This window comes from Vidua macroura, chromosome 2, assembly GCF_024509145.1.
Source record: "Vidua macroura isolate BioBank_ID:100142 chromosome 2, ASM2450914v1, whole genome shotgun sequence".
Classification (NCBI taxonomy): Eukaryota; Metazoa; Chordata; class Aves; order Passeriformes; family Viduidae; genus Vidua; species Vidua macroura.
In genome coordinates, this window is record NC_071572.1 from 103,023,215 (window position 1) to 103,050,565 (window position 27,351).

General features: G+C 38.1%; 1 protein-coding gene across 2 annotated transcripts; it reads right to left on the reverse strand.

The window, feature by feature from the left end:
- Positions 1–1,434: 1,434 nt before the first annotated feature.
- On the reverse strand, positions 1,435–27,315 carry GABPA (GA binding protein transcription factor subunit alpha). Of its 2 annotated transcripts, XM_053971568.1 has the most exons (10): positions 27,259–27,315; positions 23,269–23,369; positions 20,383–20,527; positions 19,438–19,522; positions 13,876–14,121; positions 11,514–11,708; positions 10,717–10,773; positions 9,550–9,690; positions 8,036–8,228; positions 1,435–4,294 (listed from the first exon to the last, which is right to left on the reverse strand). In XM_053971568.1, exons 2-10 carry the CDS (start codon positions 23,343–23,345, stop codon positions 4,066–4,068), a joined length of 1,368 nt encoding a protein of 455 aa, XP_053827543.1. In that variant the 5' UTR covers positions 23,346–23,369; positions 27,259–27,315; the 3' UTR covers positions 1,435–4,065. The 2 variants fall into 2 exon arrangements, with proteins under 2 accessions (XP_053827543.1, XP_053827544.1); XM_053971569.1 differs by lacking the exons at positions 20,383–20,527; positions 23,269–23,369; positions 27,259–27,315 and adding an exon at positions 20,102–20,354.
- Positions 27,316–27,351: the final 36 nt, after the last annotated feature.

Genomic DNA, 27,351 nt, shown 5'->3' on the forward strand with positions numbered 1-27,351 from the left:
AATTTTAATTAAAATCAGACCCCTGCAATATCAGACAATATTTGTTTCTCCCTCTTCACCATTTTTTAACCTTCATTTCAAGTTATTAATGGGTAAGATGTCAATACTCTAAAACTGCAAGATGGTAAAATTTCAGTTTGGTGCATGATTAGATTCTATGGGCTCCAATCATGAAATAATGAGGCAAAATGTAATGGAGCAATAATGTATCTAATGCACAAGCGTTCCATGTTACAACCCTCAAAACCAATCAATCATTAATTCCTTTCCTTTAATTAATTTCTTGTTTAGCATCATTCATATTAAGAATTACTTTTCCAAAGGAAAAAAAATAAGCAGTATCAACCCAAATATATTTCAACAGCCCAGACACAGCAATATTAAATCTACAACCTTTAAGAATATGTGTGACCTTGAAGACACCCCAGTCCAGTCAGTAAATGTAATCCCCACAAACCTGTGTTAATGGACCATACAACAGTTTCTTGATCAGGCAGTAGAGTCCCACGTCAGCTTATCTTGATTAAGAAAGACATTGCAAGCTGTTAGTTTTAATTCCCTACATTGTTTTAATAACAATTTCTGTATGGTAGGAATCCCTAAAGAAACTCACACTGGATAAATATACTAATAGCTATAAACCCAAGTAATACGTCCTCCATTAATATGATACCAGAGGACTTGTAAGTGAACTTTAATAGATTCATTTTGCTTGGAAAGGACTTCTGAGATCATCAAGTCCAACAAGTTACTGAAATGTCTGAAAACCGGTATTTTCCATCAATTATATGTTGTTCTGCTAAGATAAACATAAACATTTAAAATCAAGTGCTATGGTAGGTATAAAGATGACAAAATATTTCAGTCTTGAATTTGGCAGTCCAGATAGAGGAGTTCAGAAGTATAATGAGAATATTATTAAATTGTGTCTCAGTAGAAATTAAGTAAGAGCAGTACAATCAGAATTTTATCTTGTTTTTAACATGGACAGCACTGCCAGTTTTGTTAGCAGAGCCACATGAAGTAAATGGGGCCATCTGCAGGAATGAAAAAGTCCAAAGTTTACAGGTCAACATGAAGCTTTCTGGTTTAAACACTGATAAAAGCACAAATGGAATAATTTCATAGGGCTCCATTCTGTCCTACTTAGTTTTCCTAATTTGTTTAATCTAGGCACCATTCTGAGATTTACAATTAAGATGTTAAAGAACGCTGCTACAGAAATAAAGGACACTGAGTTACAGTTTAAAAGTAGAAACACATAGCCAAATATTGAGTCAAAGAAGATGCATCTTCAGAATATAAGCTGAGTTTGCCTTCTTTCTGTACTGAGCTTCTGATTTTAAGAGAAAAGAGAATAAAGGGCAGGTATGCATTTTTGAACTGCTTGTCCCTGAAAGACATTACAAATGTCTGAAAAATTAAGAAGGCAAATTAGTGGTATAACATTTTTATTTTACTATACTGACATTTTATCCACAAATATTTTATCAGAGTAAAAATAGAAAATAATTGTTTCATTGAAAATTACAAAAAAAAAAAGCAAAACACAAAAGAAATTTGTAATTATTAGCAGAGTATAAGTGTCTTTATTTAAAGAGTAAAAAGTATGCAAAACCCCTTCTGTTTTACAAAAATTGGTAATATTCTATGTTTTCCTTCTGGCAGCAACAGAAAATCCTTTGACAATATATTCCATATCTTTTGTTTTACTGAAGACATCAAGTTTGTCACAGATTTTTCCCGCAACTACAGACAGCGTGATAATAATTTTATACTGCTTGAAAAGTTCTTTCTTTACTAATTAGAACATGGTGGAAAAGCAGATGGAGCCACAACAAAGAACCCCAAAGACCATTACTCCTACTGAAAGGCTGCAAAAGCAACAACAGGATGTAATCACAAACAAAGGATGGGAGCAGAAGTTTCCCCCATGGGACTTACCATGTAACAAGAAGAGGAAGGGGAATGAAGTATTGATACTACTTTTCAATTTTGCTGCGTGTTTACCCACAGTCCAGTTTTATATAGAAAGCTAGTATATATTTTCTTTTTATCCTGTATTTTAACTAAAAAGGCATCTCAAGAACTCTGCTAACTAGAACCAGTGACTTGTACTGGACTTGTGTTTAGTCACAGAATGTTGTTACAAGCAGAGCTGCTGCCCTCAAACATCAACTTCACATAATTCTTGGTTAAGCAAACTAGCATCTCCTGCACAAGACACCTCCAACACTTGCCAATCAGTGACATCAACTCTAACAGCAAGAAAAGGGGTGACATTGACCTTTCATGACAGATACATTTACATTTTTTGCTCAGGGCTTACAATTTTTTTTAAAGCAAAATGACATCAGCATGCTCATCAGATGGAGTGCTGTAAGAACTCAAGGATGAAAACAACAGTAAGAGGTACCGAAAGAATCCAGCAAAAACCCTTTGATTTTATAATCATGTCAATGATGAAAAAACACAAGTTAGAATTATATGCAAACCAAAAACTATCTGCAGATGATCATCCCCCTACAAAAAACCTTGTCCTCAATACATCTTTAGGATACACACAAGTCTTTGTATTCTCTGCCTTCTGCCTGCAAGTGTAACCCATTCCTGCTTGGCTCAAGAGCAGCAGCCCAGTGCTCTCACTGCTCAGCACAAACACACATTGTTCAGAATCTCACCGTTCAAGGACTTTGGATTTAAGGTTTAAGAGTAGCTCGATCCCTAACAGAATTAAAGGTCTTCCCTTGTAATGTTAAGTGTTACCAGAGGGCATTTAATTTATAAAAAGTTGGTGAACATCAATGCTGACATAGTAATTATGCTGTTTATTAGCAGGAAGAGGCAAAAGCAACCCCCAAATCATACCGTTCTCAGACATCAAAAGAAGCAGTCTAATAGACACTAGTACGTAAAGTCAAAAGCTGAAGCTTACTTTTTACTGCATGTGTAAGTTTGCAAGAAGCACTGAATAGCTCAGAATTCAGGATATATCCCAACTATTTCTGACTCATCATCCAGACTTCAATTGCACCCAGTTCTGGAGCATACATTTGGCTTAAGAAGCTTCAAAAATATCACTCGAAGTTCAAAGAGAATTTAATTTTAAATAAAAGGTACCTCTTTGTAGTTAATATACGTTAAACTGTACAATGATTGGGAATTAAACTACAGTTTTCTGTAAAACTATTTTCAATTTGCTTTCTGTTCCTAACCAGGGACTACTGACTGTGATTAACTTAAGTCTTTGGATACTAAGGTTGACTACCATGCAGGTATAAGCACCTTGCAGAACACAGCACTAATAGTCCCCACCAAAACAATCTACTCTTTGGATGAGGGCTTTTTTTTCAAGTTTTTGAATTACCTGATGGGGGATGGCATGGGGAGAAGAAGTTCACCTTTGCTTTCTGTGAATGGCTAGTATCAAGTATGTATTTCAAAACAGGTATTTGCCCTCATATATGTATATTATGTGCATACTACAATGAAATACTCATAACTGGCTTTTCACCTAAGCCATATCTAAACCTGGATCTTCTTCTTCAGCACTGATCTCCAGTTAAGTTTAGTCTTAAGTTTCCTTTGCTATTAAACACAGAAGGTATTTTAAGAACTTGATGCTTTGTAACATTTAACATGTCTTTCAGCTCCACTTGATTAACAGAATAATGAATATATTGTAAACTTTGAAAGCATCAAATGCCATTTGGTAGTTCAGCAGAAAACAAGACTGGAAAAGGCTGCATTCACACAACTCATCAGCCTGGGGACTACAGGGACTTAATTTTTGTTATAAGTGTTGCAGAAATTATTTTGTACAGCTGTGGTCACAGGCACCACCTCTCACTAGCTGCAGAAGTTGGGGTGATCCCTTAACTTACATTAAAATATATGCTGTTAAAAGATCCAAATTTATGTAAGTCTGAGTTCTTTATAGAAATTCATGCTCTATATTGTACAATCAAGAAACAAAAGACGTTTCCAATTCTGATCAAGGTAAGAGCACCAACTGCTCTGGTTATAGAGGAAAGGCCTCAGGTTCTCACTTACAGGTCCCAGTGCTTAATTATCTTTCTCTGCTTGCAGGGATGCTGTAGCCAGTGCCACTGCTGTAACTGGCTGTGCAATGCCATGGAGCTGCATCTTGGCCAGTTTCTTCTGCTCGCACTCCGTGACCAAGCGGTTCAGCTCTGCTGCGCTGTACCCAATCAGAGTCTTCAGGTCACACACAAATTTGTACACAAACCTCTTGCCTTGCACCTTGCAGATCATGTCTCCATCATAGTAATACCTGCAAAATAGAAATCAGCAACAGAGAATTTTAGCATCTGTAATTTTCATATGCATCCATTACTTACTTAAGGTCACTAGAGGCTTTTTCTCACTCAGATTCTCATAATTTCATATTCCAATATATTGCTTAGGCATTTTCTAATGTGAGAAAATGGAAGTGTTGAAAATTGTCTCTGTACCCTGGTATATTAAGGAGAAATAAAACAAAGTAATTATTTTACAGGCTACTGGAAGCACTAGTTCAGGAATAAGTCTTAGAGCAGTTTAAAACAGCTTGGAAGGGAAGATCTCTTATATATAGTGCTTTGCCTTAATAAGAAAATACTGTCTTTCCCCTTAATTATGGTCCTTTGCTTTGCTTTTCTGAAGAAAAAAATTAATGCTGGAAACAGGTTGAAAATTACCAAGCAGTTTCTATGATATGAAAGCAGCTATTCTCTCCATACTCTCTTCAAAGATGGAAATAAAACTATAAAGGCATGGATTGGATTTGTGGGGTTTTGTTGGTTTAATTTTTTTGGTTTGTTTTTTGTTGGGTTGGGGTTTTTTGGTTATAATTCATATGCTGTCAAAACTACATCTTTGCCTTTATTTACAACTAAAAGTGAGTCCTCTGACTATAAATATCTTTTATATTGTGTAACAAAAGAATTTTCAGATTGGGCAGAAATATAGTGAGATAACAAGGAACTGCTGTGGAATGGTGTCCAGGACTTTCAGCCTCTTACTGAGGTTTAGTTGCAGTGGGGTGAATGAACTCTGTAAACATGAGGATGGGATCATAATTTACGTTCAGCTTTGAAGCAGAGTCTTGTAGTACTGGGCAGAATTGGAGAAGGATGAGCAATAATCTGGTGTGTCTCTTGTGTGTGAAAGGGAACACTGGGTTCAGTGTGGGAACACCAGGCAGACTCTCATGTTGAATATGACAGGGTAGAGGACATAGAGAAACTGAGCTCTGCTCACTTGGGGCAATATGAAGCAGAAAAACAAAGTTTGCAATATGTGACCATGGCATATGTCAAGCGGCAGTGGTCATCTTTTTTTTAAAGTTTGTTAACTTTGTGCAAGCCTTTCCATTTATTGTACAGTCCCATATAATCATTCCTATCTCAAAAATGCTGTAGAAAAATGCTTTAAAAAACTGAATATACTTTGAATGACTTAGTCCACATTACTGATATGATCAGAAAGGAAAAGGATCACAAGAAATTAGATCATGTTTATATGAAGGCCCAAAACATGCAAGATTCCCGCATCTCATGCTCAGAACACTCAAGTTAAAATCAGTTAATGTGGCAAGAGGATATTTTCAATACTATGTTGAATGTATTTCTGATTACAACATTTGCCTACTCAAAAATATAGAAAGCTAAAAATACATACAATTAAATACCCATGGAAGTTCACAAAGTCACCGAACATTCCAAGACACATGGAAACTTTGTTTCAGAATAATACAGGAGATCAATTATTTTTCTTCAAGTCTCACCTCCCTACCGAATAACTAAACAGATCTGGATTTTTAGAACATTTACCAAAAAAAAGCTGCTCTTCCCTTTCTACCTCTCTCCCCTAGTTTCTATATGCCTGCTTTTCCTACAGCTAGGCAGAAGAGTCAGTGTATTTCTCAATTATACCAACATAATTTCCTGTATTAATCAATAATTGACACAGTGATTTCAATACATTAGTAAACAAAACATATAATAATCTATTAAACTTCAGCTTGGCAACAAGCTGAAGTTATCACAGGCATAGCAAGAGGCATTAAATATCCCTTCAGACATTAAACTGTTAGAAAACATGTCAATATTAATGCAGCTGCCAAAATGACACCACTTTGACGAATGTGATTTCTGTAATTCTGTGACTAAAATACAAACGCAAAACTTTTTAAATAGTGATTTATGCAAACTGGTGTTTAATATCCCACTGATAAGAATATTATTCCAAAGCTGCCTTTGGCACCTTCTGTGGAGCTTGCTGACAAACCCCAAAAACATCAGCATGGTTTACATAATTTTTATGTATCTCAGAAGGTTTTCACATATGCCTTTTGTACACAGACTCACAGATACACAGGTTGGAAACATGGGAATGGTATTGCAACAATACAGGCTGGGGAAGAGCTGTACTGAAAAGGTCCTACTTTGGGCAGGAACCTCCTGCAGGCCTCCAACCCAAGAGTGTCTGTGATTATATGAAAAAAATTAACATTCTCATTAATACATAAATAATGCAAGAACAGCCATACTAGACCAGGCTAAAGATCCATCTAGAACAAGAACAGACTCCAAGAGACAGAAACAAGAAACAAGACTCCAAGAGACCTAAGGAAAAGCATGAGAGTAAGCATCTACCAATGCTCCTCCTTGCTTTTAGTGACCTGAGGCTCAGGAACTCTTATAAGTTGCAGCTTTCAATAGCTAGTATCATTCAAAATATTTATTTTTCATTAATTTTTCCACTTGTCTGTCAAACACATAAAATAATTTTGGCATCTGCAGTACTGTGCCTAAAGAAGTTCTAAAACAAACAAAAGGGTATAATTTAGCTGTGTATCTCATGCCTGTCAAATGCTAATTAAATACTCGCTAAAAGGGTAAAGAAAGCCAGATTATGATACTTTACCATCATTTCTTACAGAAATGTCTATTTTCAAATAGAAGTTGATAGTTTTATATAATGCTAGAGGAGTTTACTTGGAAAAAACCAATCAAGCAAACAACACATATCCAAAAGTGAAAATGCTAGTAAGTAAAATACAGACCTCAATCAAAATGCAACTTCACTCACACAAAAAGAATTTCTAAGCCTGCTCGAATAATTTGCAGGATTAGGCAAAAAATATCTTTATTGAAAACAAATCAAGAGAAATATATTTAACAATATCAGAATAAGAAATCAGAAGTTCACTCTCAATGATTTCAAAGAACGTGGATGAATTTTCAAATTATTCCAGAGACTAAAATAATCAGGGAAAAGTAGTTTAAAATTCAGGTACTTGCACTCTTTTCCCCCTCCTCAAGTACCTCACACCCACAGTGAATCAATAATACAAGTCCCTTTTATCAATGTCAAACTAAAAATCACAACGAAATGAAGATACTGAAACACTTCAATTTTTTCAGATCACTGTGATGTTGGAATTGTAACTCTTGGAACATAGCTGTCAACTGTACTTTTCAGTTTTTTTCATATTTTAAGATCCAGATAATATGAACAATTAAATGAAACAATGGATATTTGATGTTAGAAAAGGTTCTTACATACAGAAAATCACTAACAATTACAGAAAAGTATCTGCTTTATTACCTAACAAGAGCAAGTGGAACACGGACAGTAGAACATAAAAATAAGTTAATAATTCACATATTTCTGTATCTTTCATCAATAATCAATATCGTTTGGGATGCCACTAAAAGCATAAATATTGAAGATAAATAAAAAAGAGGTACATTTCTGGAAGCGAGCAGCCCAAATTAATGATCTTGAAAAAAGAAAATCTATTTTCAATAAGTTATTCTACTAGCATCTTTAAAAATGAAAAATAAAAACCAAAACAAAGGCAAAAAGCCCAGCATCTCTCCCCTAAGATTAGCAGCATGTCATTGCATGGACCAGCTTCAGAAGATTTGCCTTTACTAAAAAAATGCAAGTTTTGCATTATGTTAATTAAAAATGAGGTAGTCAAATGAAAGCAAATCATATCCCATGAATTCCTTAAGTTTCTTACCTCAAAGCCCGACTAAGCTTCTCGTAGTTCATCGTGGGCTTGTTCTTGCGCTGTCCCCATTTCTGTGCAACCAGTTCAGGTTGATTCAATTTAAACTCTCCTTCATCACCAACCCAAGAAATACAGTCCCGAGCATCTTTGTCTGTGAGAAGTTCTAATAAAAACTGCCACAGCTGGATCTGGCCGTTGTTCCCTGTTAAGATAACAATAACAAGTTTCACTTCTACTTGTCCTTTTTATGTTCCACTCATGGCTAAAACCTTGCAACCAACATATTAAAGCAGACCAGCACAGACTATATGATGGAAGGAAAACTTCCACTTAATTAATCCCTTCTAATGATTCTTTTGAAAACATTTTCCTGCAAAGTCATCAGTACCCATTTTAATTAAAAAAATTACGAATACCGGAAAAAATTAATCAAGATTTCACATAAATCTTCCCCTAGAACTTAAAAAAATACAACTCCCCTAACATAATAATTTAGAAGCATATCTGTCTTTAAAATAGAACAGATTTATCAAGAACTGCTAATTCCTCTTCACACACACACATATATGTGTAATAGCTGTTCTTTTAAAAAAAATTTGGTCTCAAATTTTCAACATGAAATATGAGAAACACAAAAGAAACCCCCAAATTTCAGTTTACATCAATGTTGCATCTTTCACATCCAATCATTAAGGTTTTTTTCTAACTCAAGTACCCGCAGTAAAATTCCTAAATTCTCAATGAGATAAAGAGAGAAGACCTGATAACTAAAGATCATATTCCTCATTAATGTCAGCCAATAAAACCTTGGCCTTAAAATTCTGAATAATATCATTAGAGGCCTTTATAGAGTCTAAAACAAATAAAAACTCAAGGAGGCAGAGAAGGAAGGATTTAACAGAAAAATTCACGACATTAAAGAGAAGCAAACCAAAAATGACAGCAAGAAAAAATAAAGAAATTAATAATCAAAGAGTATGTACAAATAACAGTAATTCCAAAATTAAACTGCAAATTTAGCATGCAGTTTTCCAGACATGCATTCATTTAACTAAAAAAGAAATACGAAACTTTATAAATTTTGAAGTCACCAGATTGGGGAAAAACAGAAGAGGAGCACAACAGACAGTGCAAGTAGCAGCTAGGCTACATTTTACAACATAGAGTTTATTCTCTTCCCTTTCTGCAAACAGAAAGAAGCTAAAGCTTGAACAAATGCCATGCAGTGGTTTGAGAGGACAGACTGTTAAGTGATGAGGAAATATATCCATTTTATTTGCTACAGGATGGAAAAACTGCAGCATCATGTTGACATGGTGCCTGTGTGAGCTGACCAACCTGCCAGGGCTGCCTGTGCTTACCAGAGATTTTTTGTACCTATGGCTCCCTTCACACCACTCCCTTCACACAGACTCCTACAAATCTCACATTTGGAGCCAAAAAGACACGCTTCACCAAACTGCAATTCAAATAAATGAGTTACTGTTCAGTGCATTAGCATGTAAAAATATTGGAGGCAATACCTGTTCTGTTCCCAGGGGAACTCCTATCTTCCCCGGAGATCCTTGGAGCTCTCTGTACTTTAGCTGCTTTTGCACTGCTGTTTATCACTTTGATGGTTGTTGGGGTAGCAGGCTGTACAGATGCTGGTATAATCTGCACAGCTGTAGTAGAGAATGTTGCAGAACATCAACTATAAATTGCTCACACAGAAATATGCATATTTTATTTATTACTTGTATTATCATAACATCTAGAAGCTAGTCTTTTCCTTTGCTAAAAAGGCACACTGCATTAAGTCACAATGCTAAGTATAATTTAAAGACCTTTTTACCTGTTATATGAAAATTGCAGTTTTAGACTCATTGCAGAAGTGTCACATTACAGATAAAACACCAGTTTCAGTTTATTACCATGTGTATTACATGCTACCACAAAAAGAAGCCAAACTCTCTCAAGCCCTTGTTTTCATCTTTATGCTGTTCCCAAATGATCTGCCCTAATGCCCTTTTCTCTACAGTCACTACACAACCTCCATACCTGATCTTCAAACAGCAAACACCTTCTATTGCAACGGTGTAGGAGGATACAGATGCCCTGCTCAAGCTGGCTTTAACCACAGGATGTAATAAACAGTATGTCTATATATAACATATAAGATGCTTATAAATAATCTGAAAATTTATTCATTTTAATAATTGATGACATTGCTTAGCTGAAAGAATGAGTTTCAAATAACTGGAAATTAACTTTAATGTATTATTTCTAATACTGGTTGCTAAGTAAGTCATCTCTTCCACAGAAACCTTCGGTTTTTGGAAATACTTTTAAATTTTGAATTAATATTTAAATAGATCCACTTATTAATGCAATATATAACCTAAAGCCCTGAAACAACTAAAAACCTCAAATATGTACAGTTTATTTCAAGAAAGTGAAAAATCTACCATCCAAAATGGAAGTTATAAACTTCCATAGTTCAGGTCAAACACTACCTTTCAGCCAGTAACAAAATATAGAGAAACTCAATGTTATGTTTTGAAGTTTAAAATATGTCCTCCTCTCTTTCCCAAGGAAAAATACTCTGAAGTGATTTTCTAAATGTTGTACTATCATAATTCTGAACTACAGTACAGTGCTAAACCTGCACACTGTGAATTGTGCGAATTAATGCTGACAGAAGTACTTACGCTGATCAATTGTAACAGTTGCTATTTCTCCAGAGTGTTCTTGGCTAGCCAACACATCTACAAATTGGAAAAAAAAACCCAGCAGGTTTATATTTAACTCGCAAACCGTAAGTCACCTGAAGATCAAAAACTTTCTTATTTCATAGGGGAAAATAAATAAAAAATTGGTATCAGTTAGCAAGAGACATGTACAGTTCATGGTCTTACAAGTGGAGACATTTAACATCTATCACTCATTTTTAGAAGGGTGTACATGGCAAATTTCCACTAGCTCCATCCCCAAAAACCTTCTGCTATATTATGTAAATGAAGACAGAAATAGTTATTAATCTGGCAAGTTACCTCCAAGCATGGCACATCTGAAATGCACACATATGTGTTCCTGTATTATGCACATACAATGCATCACTTAGCAGCTCTGTTGTGTACCATCTAAGGATTTAACTTCCTGTGCTTAAAAATCTCCAGTATGACACAGAAATATACATTTAATAACTCAGAATCAATATTTAATTATAGAACTAACAAATTCAGTGGATGCACAAACTATGAAGCTTTAAAAAAACAAAGGCAGAATAATCATTCACTACCTTCTACCAGTTATGAGGTTTGATAAAAGACAGGCAGTGTTTAGTATGCAGACAATGCTTCACGGCAGCAGACATTCTAATACCTTCTCTTAGCTTATATTGATACTTTCATTTTTACCATCAGATCAAGGAAAGGAAAAATAACTGCTCATAACTGGATTCACAGTTCAAGAAAAAAGTCCTTAAAAAAAAAACAAACTGCCATACACTTTCGAAGAAGTTCCAGGTGGCTCCAGAGGATTTCTCCCCGTGGGACACGCTGGAAGAAATCTTCTTGGCTGAGGTTGCAGAGGTCCCGCCCAGGAATGCTGAGTGTGTTGAGGTCGATGTCAGTCATGCTGAACTCCTTCATCACCCACACTACCCAGTGGAGAACCTGATCTGTCGACCACTGAACTGGGTCTGGAAAAGATGGATGAAACTGCAAATCACCTCATCATACACTGCAAGGTTATTATATAATAACTTCTATAAGAATAAAAGCACAACATCAAGAAGTAGAGTTACTGAGACCAAATCTACCTGGAAAGTTGGTGAGTGCACTTAAAATTGTGATGGAATGGTGTGGGTTGGTGGGGTGACAGAAAAGGTGAAAGAATTATTTACTTTAGAGAAATTTTTTTACATCAGATGTATGCCTGACATATCTCAAACACACAAAAAAGAATTTTCTTCTTCCACAGGTCTTTAGCTTCAAGAAAAGAGTACCCTCTCTCACAAAAGGATACTCTCCTTCAAAAATGTTGATCAGTTTGTGATTATGACAAAATACTACAATCTAAACTCATTCACATATCTCAATTTCTATTGACAAAAACCACCACTGGGTATGTCTGGGATGGATTAATTTTCTTCCAAGAAGCCCCTTAAAATCCCTTGTGTTGTACTTTAAGCTGGTGACCAAACCACTGTTAATAACACACTGAGATATTTTGTCCACTGCTGAGCAGTGCTTGCAGAGGCCACAAAGATGTGGCTTAGCCCAATATAGAGAACATAAACCACAAAACTAGCAAGAGAATTTCTAAGAGAACAATGGGCTTGAGTTGGCTGCAACCCATGTTCTCCTTCCTGGCCATTAGGAACACCTAACCTTGTGATGGTGAGTATATTACAGACACCTGTACCAGGAATCTTGTTGGGATAGGGATTGGGATTGTGCAATGTTCTGAAACTGCTGTATTCATTCAAGTGTATCTTACCTCTGTGCTGGGTTTTAATGTACCTCATATCACTCTACTAAACCAGAAATCCCACGTAGTATCAATGATTTTCAAGTAAATCTGATATTCAATATTACACCCTCCACACATGGAATATCTAGAAGAACAAACTATCTCATCAGACTATTTGACTCCAATGCAAGTCCTTCTCTGTTTCTCATTCAGCCACCCCAGCAAGTAGACAGGGGGTGCACACGAAACTGAGGAGGGACAGCTGACCTCCACTGACCAAAGGCATATTCCACACTACAGGGAATACTGAACAATAAACTGAGGACCAGGTTTTTTTCTAGTATCCTTTACATAGAGCCTGTGTGAGCATTGGCGTACTGGAGGTGAGTGATTGCTTCTTCATGACCTTTTCAGCCAGAGCATCAAGTTTTGGGATGTTAACGTTGTATACAACATATTAAAATATGTCAACAGGTAAGAACAAGAAACTAAAGAAGGGACATCTACTTTTCACTGGAGCAGAATTATGTATTTTTAAATTCTGATATCCCAAGAACATGTCACCTTGACAAGTTTTTATTTTAAGATTTAAAACAAATAAAATTAAGCATTAAGAAAAATTAAGAAAATTAACATTTAGAGAAAGCAAAGTATCCCAAGTCTATAAACATTTATCTAGGAACTACAAATTTAATTTTGGTTAACAAAGAACAGCTACATGGTATCATTTTTCATTAATGGTACCTAAAACAATGCAATGTTATCCTGTGGCAAAAGGCACACCACAAGAGGGCTGATCTACCAAACATCAGCAGCAGTGAGCTTCCATCAAAAAGTTGCTAATTTGTTCTCATTGAAAGAACACAATCTGCAAGGAAACAAAAATCATTACTTTCTCTAACCACTTCTGTGGTTTCCAAGCTTTCTGCTGCTCCATTTTCTGCATTTATTTCTCATAACAATTAATATTTTCCTTCCTTCTAGGTATTTTTTTTTTAATTATTTATTTATTTATTTCCAGTAAATAAATAAATATTTATTTATCTACTGGAAGATGCTGAATCATCTTCCTCCAGTATGATGAAGTCCAGCACAGCTTCTCATACAAAATCTAATTTAACAGAATATTCAGCATTCTCCAGTCCATTAACAATTTGTTGCTGCAACTGTGGAAAGCTGTCTCTGCCAATGGCAGGGGATTGGAACCAGATTATCTTTAAGGTTCCCTCCAAGCCAAATCATTCTATGATTCTTCAATTCCCTGATTTGCAGATTATTTGCAGTGTACTAACCCATACCACAGGTTTTCTCCCCGAGGTCCTTGAGCACCAACCTCACGCAGAACACAGGAGACCAGCCCCCAGCTGAATACACCCACAGCTGTGCGCTATTACCGTAAGGTATTCCAAGGCGCTCCTGCTCCTTCCGGTAGCCTTCCAGTGCTGCAGCCCATCGTGTCACTTGCTCAGATGTTTCATCTGAAATTGTTGCAATATGCTTTGTTCCATCCAAGGTTATCACTTGAGCTTCCTCAACAAGGTGAGCTTCAGCCTCTGTATGATGAGCATCTGGATCAATCACAACCTCCACGGTCTCCACAGGCTTCACAATTTCCAGGATGTTCAACTTGGGCTCTATCCCTAAGAATGGAAACATCACAAAACTTAAAAGACAGTAATGCAAATAAGACAAAAACATTGTTTTAAAACTTTCTGATTAGTAGGGCTAGCAAACTCAGGAAAGAGGCAGGACATAGGAGTGTCATCAAATTTCTGTGAGTGTCCTAAATTAAAATGACACTCTATTATAGAGCATATACTTTAGTAAGGTGAATAACAAAGCTGTCCCTCCTCCTTCCCCCAGTATTACAGCTTCCTGTTCTATTTAAGTGATCTATTTCACAGATCTTGAACAGAATGTAAGCATAAAGTACAGTATTTTGGTCTGTAAGAAATACACCAAATAAAAAACCCCAAAACAAATAGAAAAAGCAAAAGGACACAGAACAAGTATCCAGCTTTACTCCAACCATCATAAGGCATTTCTTTCAGCTTTTACAATACTTCCCTGATATCTCTAGGGTCTACAGAAAGCAGTTAACCTTTTCTTTCAGTACCCTGAAGCAGACAGTGTGTTAAACAGCAAATTAAAAGAAACATAGAAAATTCTTCGCATCTTAGGCTTCATCAGCTATTAAAGTTTTGGCTTTTTGTCTGTCATTTCAGATATTAGATCACGGAGCTAACAAGATATGTCTGTATCTATTCTGCAGCAAGAAAGAACACATTCACTAATGCTTTCTATCACCACCTTCTCTGTTGTCTTCTGAGGTGTTTTGTCCAGCTGGTGCCTCACCAATTTTCATACATTGCACAGAAGATTTTTCAAAATTATTTCAATTTTTGTGACATACAATTTTCATTATAATGCCAACAATCACATTTATTTTAAGATATTTTTATTGAACGTATTTTCACATAAAAAAAGAATCCTTACAATTCTATTTTATCATGAGTTGGAACACCTTGACTGTGGTTAGGCTGATGAAAGTAGGATTCACAGAACATTACATGGCCAAAGTAACTTCAGTATCTTATACCGTAAAGATATTACTTTGTGTGCTTCCTGTCTAATCTATATTAAAGCACAGCATGAGATGGTTCTGCAGGTAACGGCCTTAAATGCTAAATCCACAATCCAGTCATAGTTTGTAAGGGAAAACAAATGGAGTATGTACCTGTATTACAAGTAAGAAAAAACAAGTCTTTTTCAGACAAGCATTCCTCTAGATTTTACTAGCCATTCATCTTGAAAAAAATATTAGAAAGGGAACAAACACTATAAAGACCCTGTAATACAAAACTCAGCAAAGTGAAATCAAGGACGTGAAAATAGATGTTTACAACCAGTAAGTGGTTGATTAGATGAAGAATCAAATGTGAAGAAAAAGGAAACAAATACCTTACTTAGGAGAGTGTTTGATCTAGGCCATGAAAAATTAATATGCACAACACAGGCTTTCAAAGTCATACCAAAATGGGTAAGGGAAGCTACTAAGGGTTAAGATTCTATTTTTGATCTTCAAAAAAGAAAGTAAAGAAAAAAGAGGTACAGTTAATTATTGCTCAACAAAATAATTCACTGTGTGTCATAAAAGTACATGTCAAAAGAACTTTGTGCTTCATTCACAATACAAACATGGAGATCAAAGCAATGAGTCTCTTTAGTGGAAACACCTTGTAAGTAAAAATGTGAATTAACAATCTGCCATCTAACTTACTGCAACACTAGAACAACATTAATTCCCTGGGTTTTCCTGCATCTCTTCTCCCTTTACGTATCACGTAAGAGATGACCAGTTCCAGATTCCCATTCCTCCAAACAGAGGAAATGAGTTAGGGCAAGGCAGAGCTCCATAAGAGTCTTATTAGTAGAATGAAAAAATAGGAATGCTATTTTATCTGCTGTAGAATGAAATGCTAAAAAATAACTACACTCAAATTCAACTACAGAAGAACTATATTTCACCTGTTGTCTTTGAATTTAAAACCAGCTCACCAAAGTTTGGTGAAATAAATATTTCAAGAAATAAGAGTCCAATCCACCACAAGGATTAGCATCACTGATTACTCTTCGTTGAATTCTATACATTACATAAGTGAGGGGAAAATAAACATAAGTTAACTGAGAATCTCTCAAAACCTCATTCATGCACGTAAAATATGAGGATGGAGTAAGAAGCTGTTTTTTCCCATCTGGCTCAAAGGGGTACTGTGGTGAAGAGTAAGAAGTCCATTTTCTTGTTAGTGATCCAACTACCTTCCTTTTGTTTATATGCATGCTAATTGTTTTCTGATATTCTGCCCTGCCATATTTTACATGCCTTCAGCAAACAGGTATCTTATGAGTTGCTAAAGTATCAAGGCCTGAAAAACAACTCTGAGGAGTGTTCCAAAGTGACACAGAAGTACTTAATATTCAAGTGTTTCTTTTAAGATGGGAGCAGGGAGGGAGGAAAGGAGAGGGAGAGAGAGCGACAAGGTGTGATGGGGGCAGGGAGCAAGAAGCTACTTGTGCTATGTGATCATGAACCTCAGTTTTACATTAAAGGGAAAAAACGAAACACAGGAAGAACGTTGTGGCGGTTTCAGTTTGAAACCGGGTGGAAACACCAATTTCATGCAGTGGTTTTGGTTTGCCAATTTGAGACTTCACCAATTTTGAGATTTCTCGGGTGGTGCTTCTTATTCCACCAAGGGGTGTGGTGGGTTCAGTGCTGGCCAATCCCCAATACACTCACTTTCTACTGTGAGGTAGGATTAGGTGAAAGGCAAAGCAGGCTCAAAACTTTAAAAGGGTATAAAGAAAAATTTATTAACAGTAACTAAAAGAGTAATAAGCATCAGAACAAAACCTTCAGAACACTTCTTCTCCTCCCCCAAAACCTTTTCTTTCCCACTAACAATGTAAAGAAACAAAACCTGAAATTTCAGTCAGTTTACCACCTCTAGAATAGTCTTTCTTCAGTTCACTTAGGGAGAGAAGTCCCTCTTGTTAATGTTATGAGGACTTCTCCACGAGGGAAAAAAACCCAGTTCTCTCATGGCTCTCAATTTGTCACGAATAGCAGTTGCCTGAGGAAATCTGTAATCATGAAGTCCCTCCCATTTTCCACAAGCTTTTCCCACAGCTGTGTTTATGGGCCATGTCTAATTATGGGGTACTATTTTTAAGACGAGCTGTTCAAAGGCAAAAGTTCTCATTATCTATCTCTAAAATCATCATCATCTCTGGGAACAGAGGTCTTCTTCTCCTGGGGGCACAGGACCACTCTTCTTCTCTGTTCAAACTTCTTATAGGATCACAGCTACTTTAACATCTGCTTGCTTTAGCATGGAAGCCTTTGCTTGATATTAAATTGTACCCTTCATCTCCTCATGGCTTACATGTGTTACAGGAAAACAGAGTCTTTTCTCCACAGCTTTACAGAAGGTTTTCAGCTCCAAGATCAAGGCATCTCCTCATCCCTCCCATCTGGGACTACTTCTTCACTGATCTCAGTGTCTTCATGTTGCTCCTTTACATGCTTGCATCTTGTTCCTTCCTCTCACTCAAGGGAGGATTGAAGCACTGAAAGAATTAACATCTCACCGGGGCCTGCAGATGGTCACTCCGTGCCAGAGGCTGTAACTGTGGCTGGGGCTATGTCAGGATCGGCTGCATGGCTGGTCTTTGGTTTCCTCTGCATTCAATTCCAGCCACAGGGCCACTCTACACGGGCTGCAGGGCTGCCTCTGGTCTCAGTTGCTTGATCTCGTGCAGTGGCCGCGCTGGGGAGAGGGGACCTGGTAGCAAGATGTTTACAGCAGTACCCCAGCCCTGCTTCAGCCAGGGCTCCGCAGCCTTCCCCACCTTCCTGCCAGGCAGCTGCTGGGGCCTGGCCCGGGCAGGATGGGGCTTGGTGACCCCGATGGACCCCCGGAGAGGGGCCTGGCCCCACGGCAGAGCCTGCTCAGCCCAGCCCATGGCACTCCCTCCCCTGCCTGGCAGCCGATGGGAGGGGGCTGGCAGGCGCCCTGGGGGGAAGAGGCCCAGCCCCACAGCCAGGACTGCCCGGCCCCAGCCTGGGGCATGTTACCTCTTTGCCGACTGGGAGAGAAAGATGAAATTCCCAGATTTCTTTTGTGCTCTCCACAGAGGCATGTCCAGCTTTCCAGTGGCTGGAAGCTTTGCATCACTTCCCTAAATGTCTCCCATGTACAGCCAAGACAAACATGAAAGATGTTAGTGAAGATATTCATCACTCACATCCATTTGAAAATGGAAGTCTGAGCACTGAATACTAGAAGTTACTGGGCATGAATTAAGAGCAGTTATTCTAGTTCCCTGAAGGATATTTCCATTCTATTTTATAAGCAGAAAGGTAGTACACTTCCCATTACATATGTGGAACTGAGGACTCAACCTAGCACTAGTCACCTGACACTCAGCATTAAACACAAATTGTGTCTTACTGAAGACTGTTAATACAAAGCAGAGACGTTTTCTTCTGTTTATCTACAATGAAGCCAAAAGGAAACAAAAAGTGCTCCCCAAATTTTGCTCATTTGCTTTGCTGATGTAACTCAAAACAGTAACCTACTCCTGTATGATCTTGTCTCTGTTTAGAACTACAGAAAGAAACACCTGTAGCTGTTCCCACAGCTCAATATGTACATGGTCTATAAAGAGTGGTGGCTGTCTGGCTATCCTTCCACTCAAGAGATATGGAGGGGGCAAAGCAGAAAACGAGGACAAAAAGTACAACAATGAAGCTGCTAGTTCCTGAGAATTTGGCAAGGGGAAATCCTGTCATACCAGATAATACAAATAAAAACTATGCCTTAACAAATCTGTATCCAACCGGTTAATGTTCCTCTTCCACAATGGTTTATTCTGACTTCTCATCCAAAGAAAACAGACAATAGTCAATGATCATGGACCTTGATAAGGATTTTCAGTTAGCTACATTTACTTTCAAAATGTAATTGTTCCTAAAGCACACAAGCTTACTCACCTCACAGGGATGAAACTGTCACCCACCTACACAAAAATCTTTTGCCTGCATCGATATTTGGTCTGATATGAGTAACTACTCAACCTTGAGGAAAAATCTCATACTGTAACTGATACTACTCGACTAAGAGTTGTTTGGGTTCTGGATTTGTGTTTAATTTTGTTACTTATAAAAATGATATGAAATTCCTTTAAAAAAACATTTCAAATAGCATTAGTGCATGACATTTATTTTAATTTTACTACTTAGAACTACAGTACACAATGAAAAAGACATTCTGAAGCTCTGTGACCATTCATTGATTGTCTCAATTTTACAGCTAGGAATAGGAGATTAGGTTTCTCACAAGTATTCATGCAATATTAGTTTGTCTGTACAACAGACAAATGTAACTGCTTACCTTGCCTAGATATTACTTGTACACTGAGTTGCACTGTTCCATCTGTTTTCACTCCTTGATCAAAAAGGCTTCGATCTGGATCCAGCTTGATAAAAGCATTAAGAAAAATTAAAATATGTATTAGTTTCATAAATCAAATAAACTTACTCTCCTTTAAATTTTAGAAACAGTGGGGGCCTGCAGCAAATTTTCTGAAGAAGCATGCAAATATTTTTAGTACTGTCTAGACATAGTACTTAACAGAAAAAATTTGATCGTATTTGAAACTTGCCACTCTGTTCTGTTTAAGATCTTTTTGCCTACAGGAACATTTTTTGATCTAAAAGAAGTAATGCAATAGGGGGAGGTACCTTCCACTACCTGAAAACTATCTACAGTTCCTTCTCTGAGTTTTTAACACCTTCATAAAAATTCGTATCTTTATAACAATATTTTCCTGTTGTTTCTGGAAAAGCCACAGATGTTTGATTGTAACTTCAAATAAAACACAAAACAGTTACACTGTCTAACATGTGTCAATGCCTGTAACTACAAGGGGGGGAGGGAAATTCTTGAGTAATGCTTTGTTACCTCTATACCTCAATAACATAGAAACCTTCTCATTTAGATTAAAAACAAGATTAGAATTATGGAAGTTCTGGCAGCAACAAATGATGTGGGCTACCTCAAAAGAAAGTAGTGTGGTCATCGCCCTCCTTCTTTCACTTGCAAGGTGGTTTCTTAACCTCACACCAGGAGCTCCAAGAATATTTTGATTGTATTCACACTGAACTAGTGTGCATATATTAAATGGTCTGATGATAATGAACCTGACATGGAATTAAACTCTTAACTGTAGTTAATATTCCATATGAAGCATGAATTCCAGATACTGGAAAAAACAGAAAAAGTATGTAAAACACTTCTCCATTACCAAGTTAAATCTTTCAAAACCTTCCAATTTACCTGGATATCTTGCAGACAAATCTCGTGAGCATCCAAGGAACACTGCAGTCTGGGTTCTAGCAACTTCTTAAGATTTCCAATGGGTTCACTGATGTCAATAGCCTGACTCACAAATTCTGCGGTGGTGTAGCTTTGCTCGACAATGCTTAAATAGCAAATTTATATAATAAATCATTACTTACATGTTAATAGAGCAGGTATAGGAAAGCTTAATAAAAGTTGGATGTAAACTAGATAAAAAATAATACTGACTCTGAAATCTTAATATCATGCAGTATTAGTTTGAGTACTCTTTGTTTGAGTAGAGTCAATTACTAAATTTGGTCTCATTAATTTTACAGTTCTGTAATTCTTCTTTCACCTTCTCACCATTAAAAAGCTCAGGTAAATACCAAGATTCAGATCACATTTTTCAAGACAGTAAGCCATGGTTAGCATATTATATATTGTTAACTTGCATGTAGAGTAAACTAATTTTATTTGCTTTGCCTGGACTGTATTTAAAAGATATTCAAGTTAAAAGCAAACACAGAAACACAGACAGGGAAAATAGAAGGAAATAAATGCACACAGTCATACATAGCAACTTTCCATGTCTTTTCACCAGTCAGTACAAGAATAGTAAGCTTAACACATAAAAGGGACAACCAGAAGGAAGTACAGCAACATGGAGACATGAAAGAACTATTAGTCACGTGACATGGCTGTCCCACACGACAACACTGACTGTATGGCACAAGCATTCGGAAATGTCATCGTTATGGGACACGTGTTATAACAATCACCTTACACAGTCTCTTCATTTACACAGAAAGAAACCAGAATGTACACAGATATAGCCTGTAAGTGGTAAAAATACACAAGGAACTTAGAACAGTAAGAAACTAGTAAGTGGCTTTGAATCAGTTCTCCAGAATAGGTTCTTTAAGAGTAGTTAACCTAACCAGCTTCAGTTCTTTCTACCTGCTGGAGACTGAAATGTTATGGTATATGGCTTGAACATCTTTATGAAGGACTTTTGCCTATTATAGCAAAAGTGGGTAACAAGAATCACAGCACCACACCCTGAATGGGCCTCCTGACTTGAGGTCCTCAACTGCAAGTTAATAGAGATAAGATAAAGTGACCTAAGTCTGGGCTGGGAGAAAAGAATACATTCACAAGAGTGTGATAAATGATACTCACTTCTAAAAATTTTAAAAGGTTTATTAAAACTTTATCAAAAATACAATAGAAGACTGAATAGAGAAAATATTACAGTGCCAGGAGCAAAGGATTTTTCCTACCATGTGCTCATCTACACAATGGATATTTTGCTTTTTAACAATTTGGCCCCTCCCAAAGCTCTGTCTATCCTCCTTTTTCACTGTCCAGCGGTGGAGTTCACTTCTTTACATCTTGATTGGAGGTCAGGCACTGCCATAGTAACAAGCCGGTCCTCCCAAATGTCCCGACTACTCAGGTCACCCCGTGATAACAACACAAGGGGCGTAAAACATAACTATAAAACTTCTCTTAATATATACATAATATTTGCCTTTTAAATGTGACAGTCAACCATCACATTACTTATCTATCACAAAAGGATTAAACCCAGCACCTTTGGGGTAGAAGCCACAGCCCCAGGTATTTCTGCTGCCAAGCTCCCACAGATCCTTACACCAAAGCAGGGAAGGAGGAGAGGTTTTGGGTGTGTGACATGGCCTCTGGCCAGATGCAGTGAATACCCATCCTCCACTAGGCAGACTGGCACAGCTGTGGGGTCTTCCACCCCTGGAAGACCACATCTACGTGAGGGACAACCACATGAGGGACAAATGAGGGAGTGTCATGGCTCATCAAAGGCCCCTCACCAAAGGTGTCCCCAGACCCTGCACTGCATGTGATACTACGTCATGCAACAGATCCGCAGTCTTGCAAGGGACAGTGTCAAACCTGCCCCTTCATCGGGAGGTACCTGTGTGTTCCCACCTGCCCAAATATATATTAATCCACTGGATTCTATACTTTTCAGCAGGGACTCTCACCACCAAGAAGACAAGATGAAGGGAAGCAATGAGATATCCTTGGGACCCTTGGAAGGGTGATATGCTTCTTCTCAATATTTGTCACTCTCCCTGACGCCACTTCCCACTTCTTTTTCTATTTCTTTTTTTCTTTCTTTCTCTTTACCTCTTTTAGTATTAAATAAAATATATCAATTTTTTGGTATCAACATCTAACCTCATTTGATTTTAATCAAGTTTTGGGGTGTATTTCATACCTTTCTGGGTTCTATCTGTTTTATTCACAGAGAATTAGTTTTCTTTGCTTTTCTGTGCTTAGACTGGATTGCAACACTATCCTATGCATTAACTGATGCTCTGAGCTTCCAAACACAGTAGTGAAAAATAGAAGGGAAGCATTTGAAACTAAAAATCCAAGTTGAGGTAATTAAATCAGAGGGTATCCTTCTTCAGTATGTACAGTTTCAATAGCCCTAACAATAGTATAGTTGATACCCAGCATCATTTTTGCTCTGTTAAAAACAAATCATCCTGTACAAATCCTGTGTAACAGTAAAGCAAAAGACTGGAGACATAGAAAGGTTCATCTCAATTACAGAAGGATCCACTGAAGCTGAAAGGTTTGCAGCACACACACAGACACACTACTATAGACATGAAAATAGGAAAAGTAAAGTACTAATAACATAGCAAGAGATAACCAAAACAGTTTGGGATTTAGATACTTAAGGTTGAGGAACATGACAGCACTATACTGATTTCCTATAGTGGCTACATATCACCTTCTGGAAAACCGCCGTTTAATTAGACAAGAAACAGAAAAACGAATCAGTCAATTAATTGCTGCCTAAGGATGTCAAAAAGTAAAGACAGTACATACCTTTCTTCAGTGCATTCCTGTTTCTCAGTTCCATCAATCTCAATTTCTATCAGCTCCTCTGCCTCTCTCTTAGTCATGGCTGCAATGTCTTAAGAACAGAGCTATGAACAGAAAAGAATTTTTTGTCTAAGTCACAGACCAACAAGACTAGATGATATTTTGTGTCCTATCACACATTTCTAAAATCAAATACCAGAATAGCCTTTTAAAGCCAAAAATAAATCCAAAAGCTAATACATATTTCACAAAATATATTACTAAACCTGTTCTCAAATAAATGTTCTAGAAGCAAACATGGGACTATTAAGACATTTGCTCAGAGCCCAAAGCCTGATTCTCTTGGAGGCACCCAAATTTATGGATTTTTTTTTTTGTTGTTGCTACAGGCCACCTACAGCAAAGCACATCTGAAAATCCAAACTACCTTCCTAGCATGGCTGAAAGATGCTTATAAATTTAAGCAGCATTTAACATGAAATGCTGCAGGAGGCAGTTAGGGAGAAGATGCATGATTTCTTCATAGGCAAATAAAGTCAACAACAAAGTGTTTGTTGACTATCCCTTCTTTTCACCCATGCCTCCCACAGGTGAAGAGTTGATGACATGAACACAATGAATATATCTTGTGAAGTCCCAAACTAAAGCAGGATGTTAGTAATGAGAGGAAAAGCTGTTCTGTGACAACATTCTCACTAACACTGCAGATTTTCATGCCCTGTAGAACACTGGAATCTGTTGGGAACACAAGTGGGAAACAAAGAATTACAGCACTTGGTGTGTAAAGACATAGTTAGTCTGTTACTACTGTTTTTCACTAACCAGCACATAGACCATAACTATGAAATACATATGATAAAAGCCAGGCCAAATTATATTAACAGTTTACAATAAATAACATAATGAACTCCTAGCAAAAGAAGTAGGAATTAGAAGTACAGAAGAAGAAGAAAAAAAAAAACCACTGGAGAAAAAGCAAAACATGACTACTATTTAAATATCCAAAACAGAAGAGGTCACCAAGATTTCCATCCTGGAATCATCCTTTCCCAGGTACTACTCTATCCCACCCCATCTGTTAGCTCAAGTATCTACTGAAGACAAGATAATAAGGATATGCATTAATCTTTAAATCTTCTCAGAAGTAATAGTAACCAACTATGTTTTACAGCTGCTATGTAAATTGTCTAAAGAAATTCAAACTACTCATCATCTCCTTCAAAAAATTATTTTGTAAGATCAGCTGTCAAGAAATTAAGTGCTCCATGTGGTTCATTCTGTAAGAAACTACCAAGGTTAGAAAGTAAAAAATCACCTTATCAACATCTCACCACTAGAAGCAAACCCAGAACCTGTTCACAGATCTGGCTCTGTGAAAATCTCCAAAGGGCTGGTGTAGTGTCCACTGAATAGGGCCCCAGGAATCCAATTGCTGTATCAGTTAATCTTGTGTATTATTCTCATGATAAATGGGAAATAATATTTCCCATGATAAATGGGAAAGACTGAAACATAACTTCTGAAGAATGCAGACAGGCTTAAATATCTGAATGCACTGACATCCACATAGTTACAGGTGATCTGTCAGACTGTTAAAAAATATTTCAAACCCAAGATCTGAGCAATGTCTCTTGCTGAAAACTCCCAAAGAAGCAAACTGATATGATAAAAAAGGGGTGAATGTCTTTTCTGTACTAGCAATCAGATTAAAAACACAAAACAAAGGTAAATTGTCTTTTTGTGATGAAGGGAATTTACCAGTAAGGTCACAAATGGGTTAGGCTGGGACTTCTGTTCTTTCACATATTCATACATTATTTATTGGGAAGACAGTGCAAACTTAGAGAAAGAACTCACCACCTCAATAGATTTCTGGCAGAAATTATTCAATACGGCTAAATGCAGAGTGATACAGAGTGAGAAAATATTACTGCCCAGAGTAGCGGTACAGAGTCAGTTAAGGCATTTAGAAGTCCCTATGGATTGGACTCCAAACTGGCAGCTGGGACTAGTAACTGTTCACTCCCTCTTGGAAAGGCAGTTCCTGGTTGAATCTCTCAGGCTTTGCTGTATTTCCGGATCCCTGGAGGGGCAGGAAAGAGGAACCCAGGCACAAAAAGCAGGTGCACAAAGAGGAAAAAAGATTGTTCCACTGAGCACAGATACAAATAAGGGAGATGGGTATAAAGAATAACAACATAATGTAAACTCATAAATTCATTAAAGTTCATAGAAACCTGAAGGGGAAAATTATTCAGTCTTCCCTATACTAGCATAAAGAAATTTCTTACGATATAAACATTTCACATTAAGTCTAGCAGTTTGCTCCTACAGTGATGCAGTTTGAAAGTGAATATAGGTTTAGATGAGACTGAACTGCTTACCCCTTCCCTGAAGGCTACTGAGAGACAAGAAGGCTCAAAGAGCCTGGCTTGCATGCAGGGTTCATGTGGCAGGAACACTACAACAGCAGCATTTGTTCAAAGGAACATAAAACCTGTGGTTGATTCCTGGAAGGTTCAGCCTACTGATTTTTGCTTGTTTCTACTTTTTTCCTTCAACCTAACAAGCCCTAAGACTTACCTGTTTAGCCAAGAAGACTGACCTCCACTAACATACAAGAAGGCACCTGTCAACAGAGCCTTTTTCCCATGTGATAGCCCAGTGCTACTCCAGTATCTTTTACAGTAAGGAGAGTAGTCCCCCTGTTCTGTTTAAGATTTATCTTTTCCCTAGAACACAAGGAGTTAAGCAAGGAATGAGCCCACTGTGAAATGGGCACAAACTCTCTGAGGAGAATTATGTTTGCTATCCCACCAGGTAATTGTGAGATGGGGTCCAGTTCTGGAGCTCATACACATAATCAGCTGATACTGAAGCCCAGTCACTCGAGTTATTTGTGCCCCAGGGAAGCTCTGGTGTGTGCAGCACATGGTTCCTATCCATCCATATTATCCAAATTATAGATACCAACACAAAGCAGGTAACAAAGCAGATAGCCAGTCCTTTACAGATCAGCTTTTACAACTCATGAGCCAGTTCAGTTTTATGATGGAGACAGTGGAGCACTGAATAGGGTGGGGGAAAATCACACCAGATTTGATGTCTTTAAATTCCCTATCAACGGCCTGAAGTGAGAAAATAAAGCCAAACTGAGAGCTGTGGCTGTGCAGCATGTACCTGGCCGAACATTAGGAAGCAAACTATGCAAGATCATGGGATCAGTTAGGTTGGAAAAGGCCTTCAAAATCATAACTGAACACCATGTCAACTAGACCATGGCACTAAGTGCCACATCCAGTCTTTCCTTTAACATCTCCAGGGATGGTGATTCCACCACCTCCCTGGGCTGCCTGTTCCAATGTCTAGTCATCCTTTAGGTGAAGAAATTCCTCTTACTGTCCAACCTAAACCTCCCCTGGCACAGCTTAAGGTTCTTTATTACTGGTTTGCGGAAGAGCAGAGCCCGACCCCCACCTGGCTGCAACCTCCTGTCTGGGAATTGTGAACAGCTCTAAGGTCCTCCCTGGGCCTCCTTTTCCCCGGGATAAGTGCCCCCAGCTCCGCCTCATCAGACTTGCGCTCCAGACCCTTTCCCAACTCCGCTGCCTTTCTCTCCGCTCGCTCCAGCCCCTCGAATGTGCTTCTCGTTTAAAGTGGCTCAGAACTCGAGCCACATCACTGGAGGGGCTTCTCACCACTACAAGGGGAGAACCACAAGACGCCACACATCCTGTTACGTTTTCGGCCAAAACAAGGTTTTTACAAGCGGGGATAATTTTTCACGCGCCCGGGAGGCCTCGCGAGCCCCGCGGCGGGAGCACTCGATTCTTGATCCCAGAGGCCCTTCCCCGCGACCGCCAAGGCGCCACCTCCCCGTGGGCCCCGCTTCCCGCGGCGCCTCCGTGTCGTTGTTTGAACCCGAAACGGAAATGGGACCGCGGAGCCGCCGGGAGACAAACGGAAACAAAACACGGGCCGGGCCGCGCTCACCCGCCGCTGCCACCGTCCGTCCGTCCGCTCGCCCGCCGCACCGACACGTCCCGCCGTCCGTCCGCGTCAGGGAACTCCCCCAGCTCCGGGTCC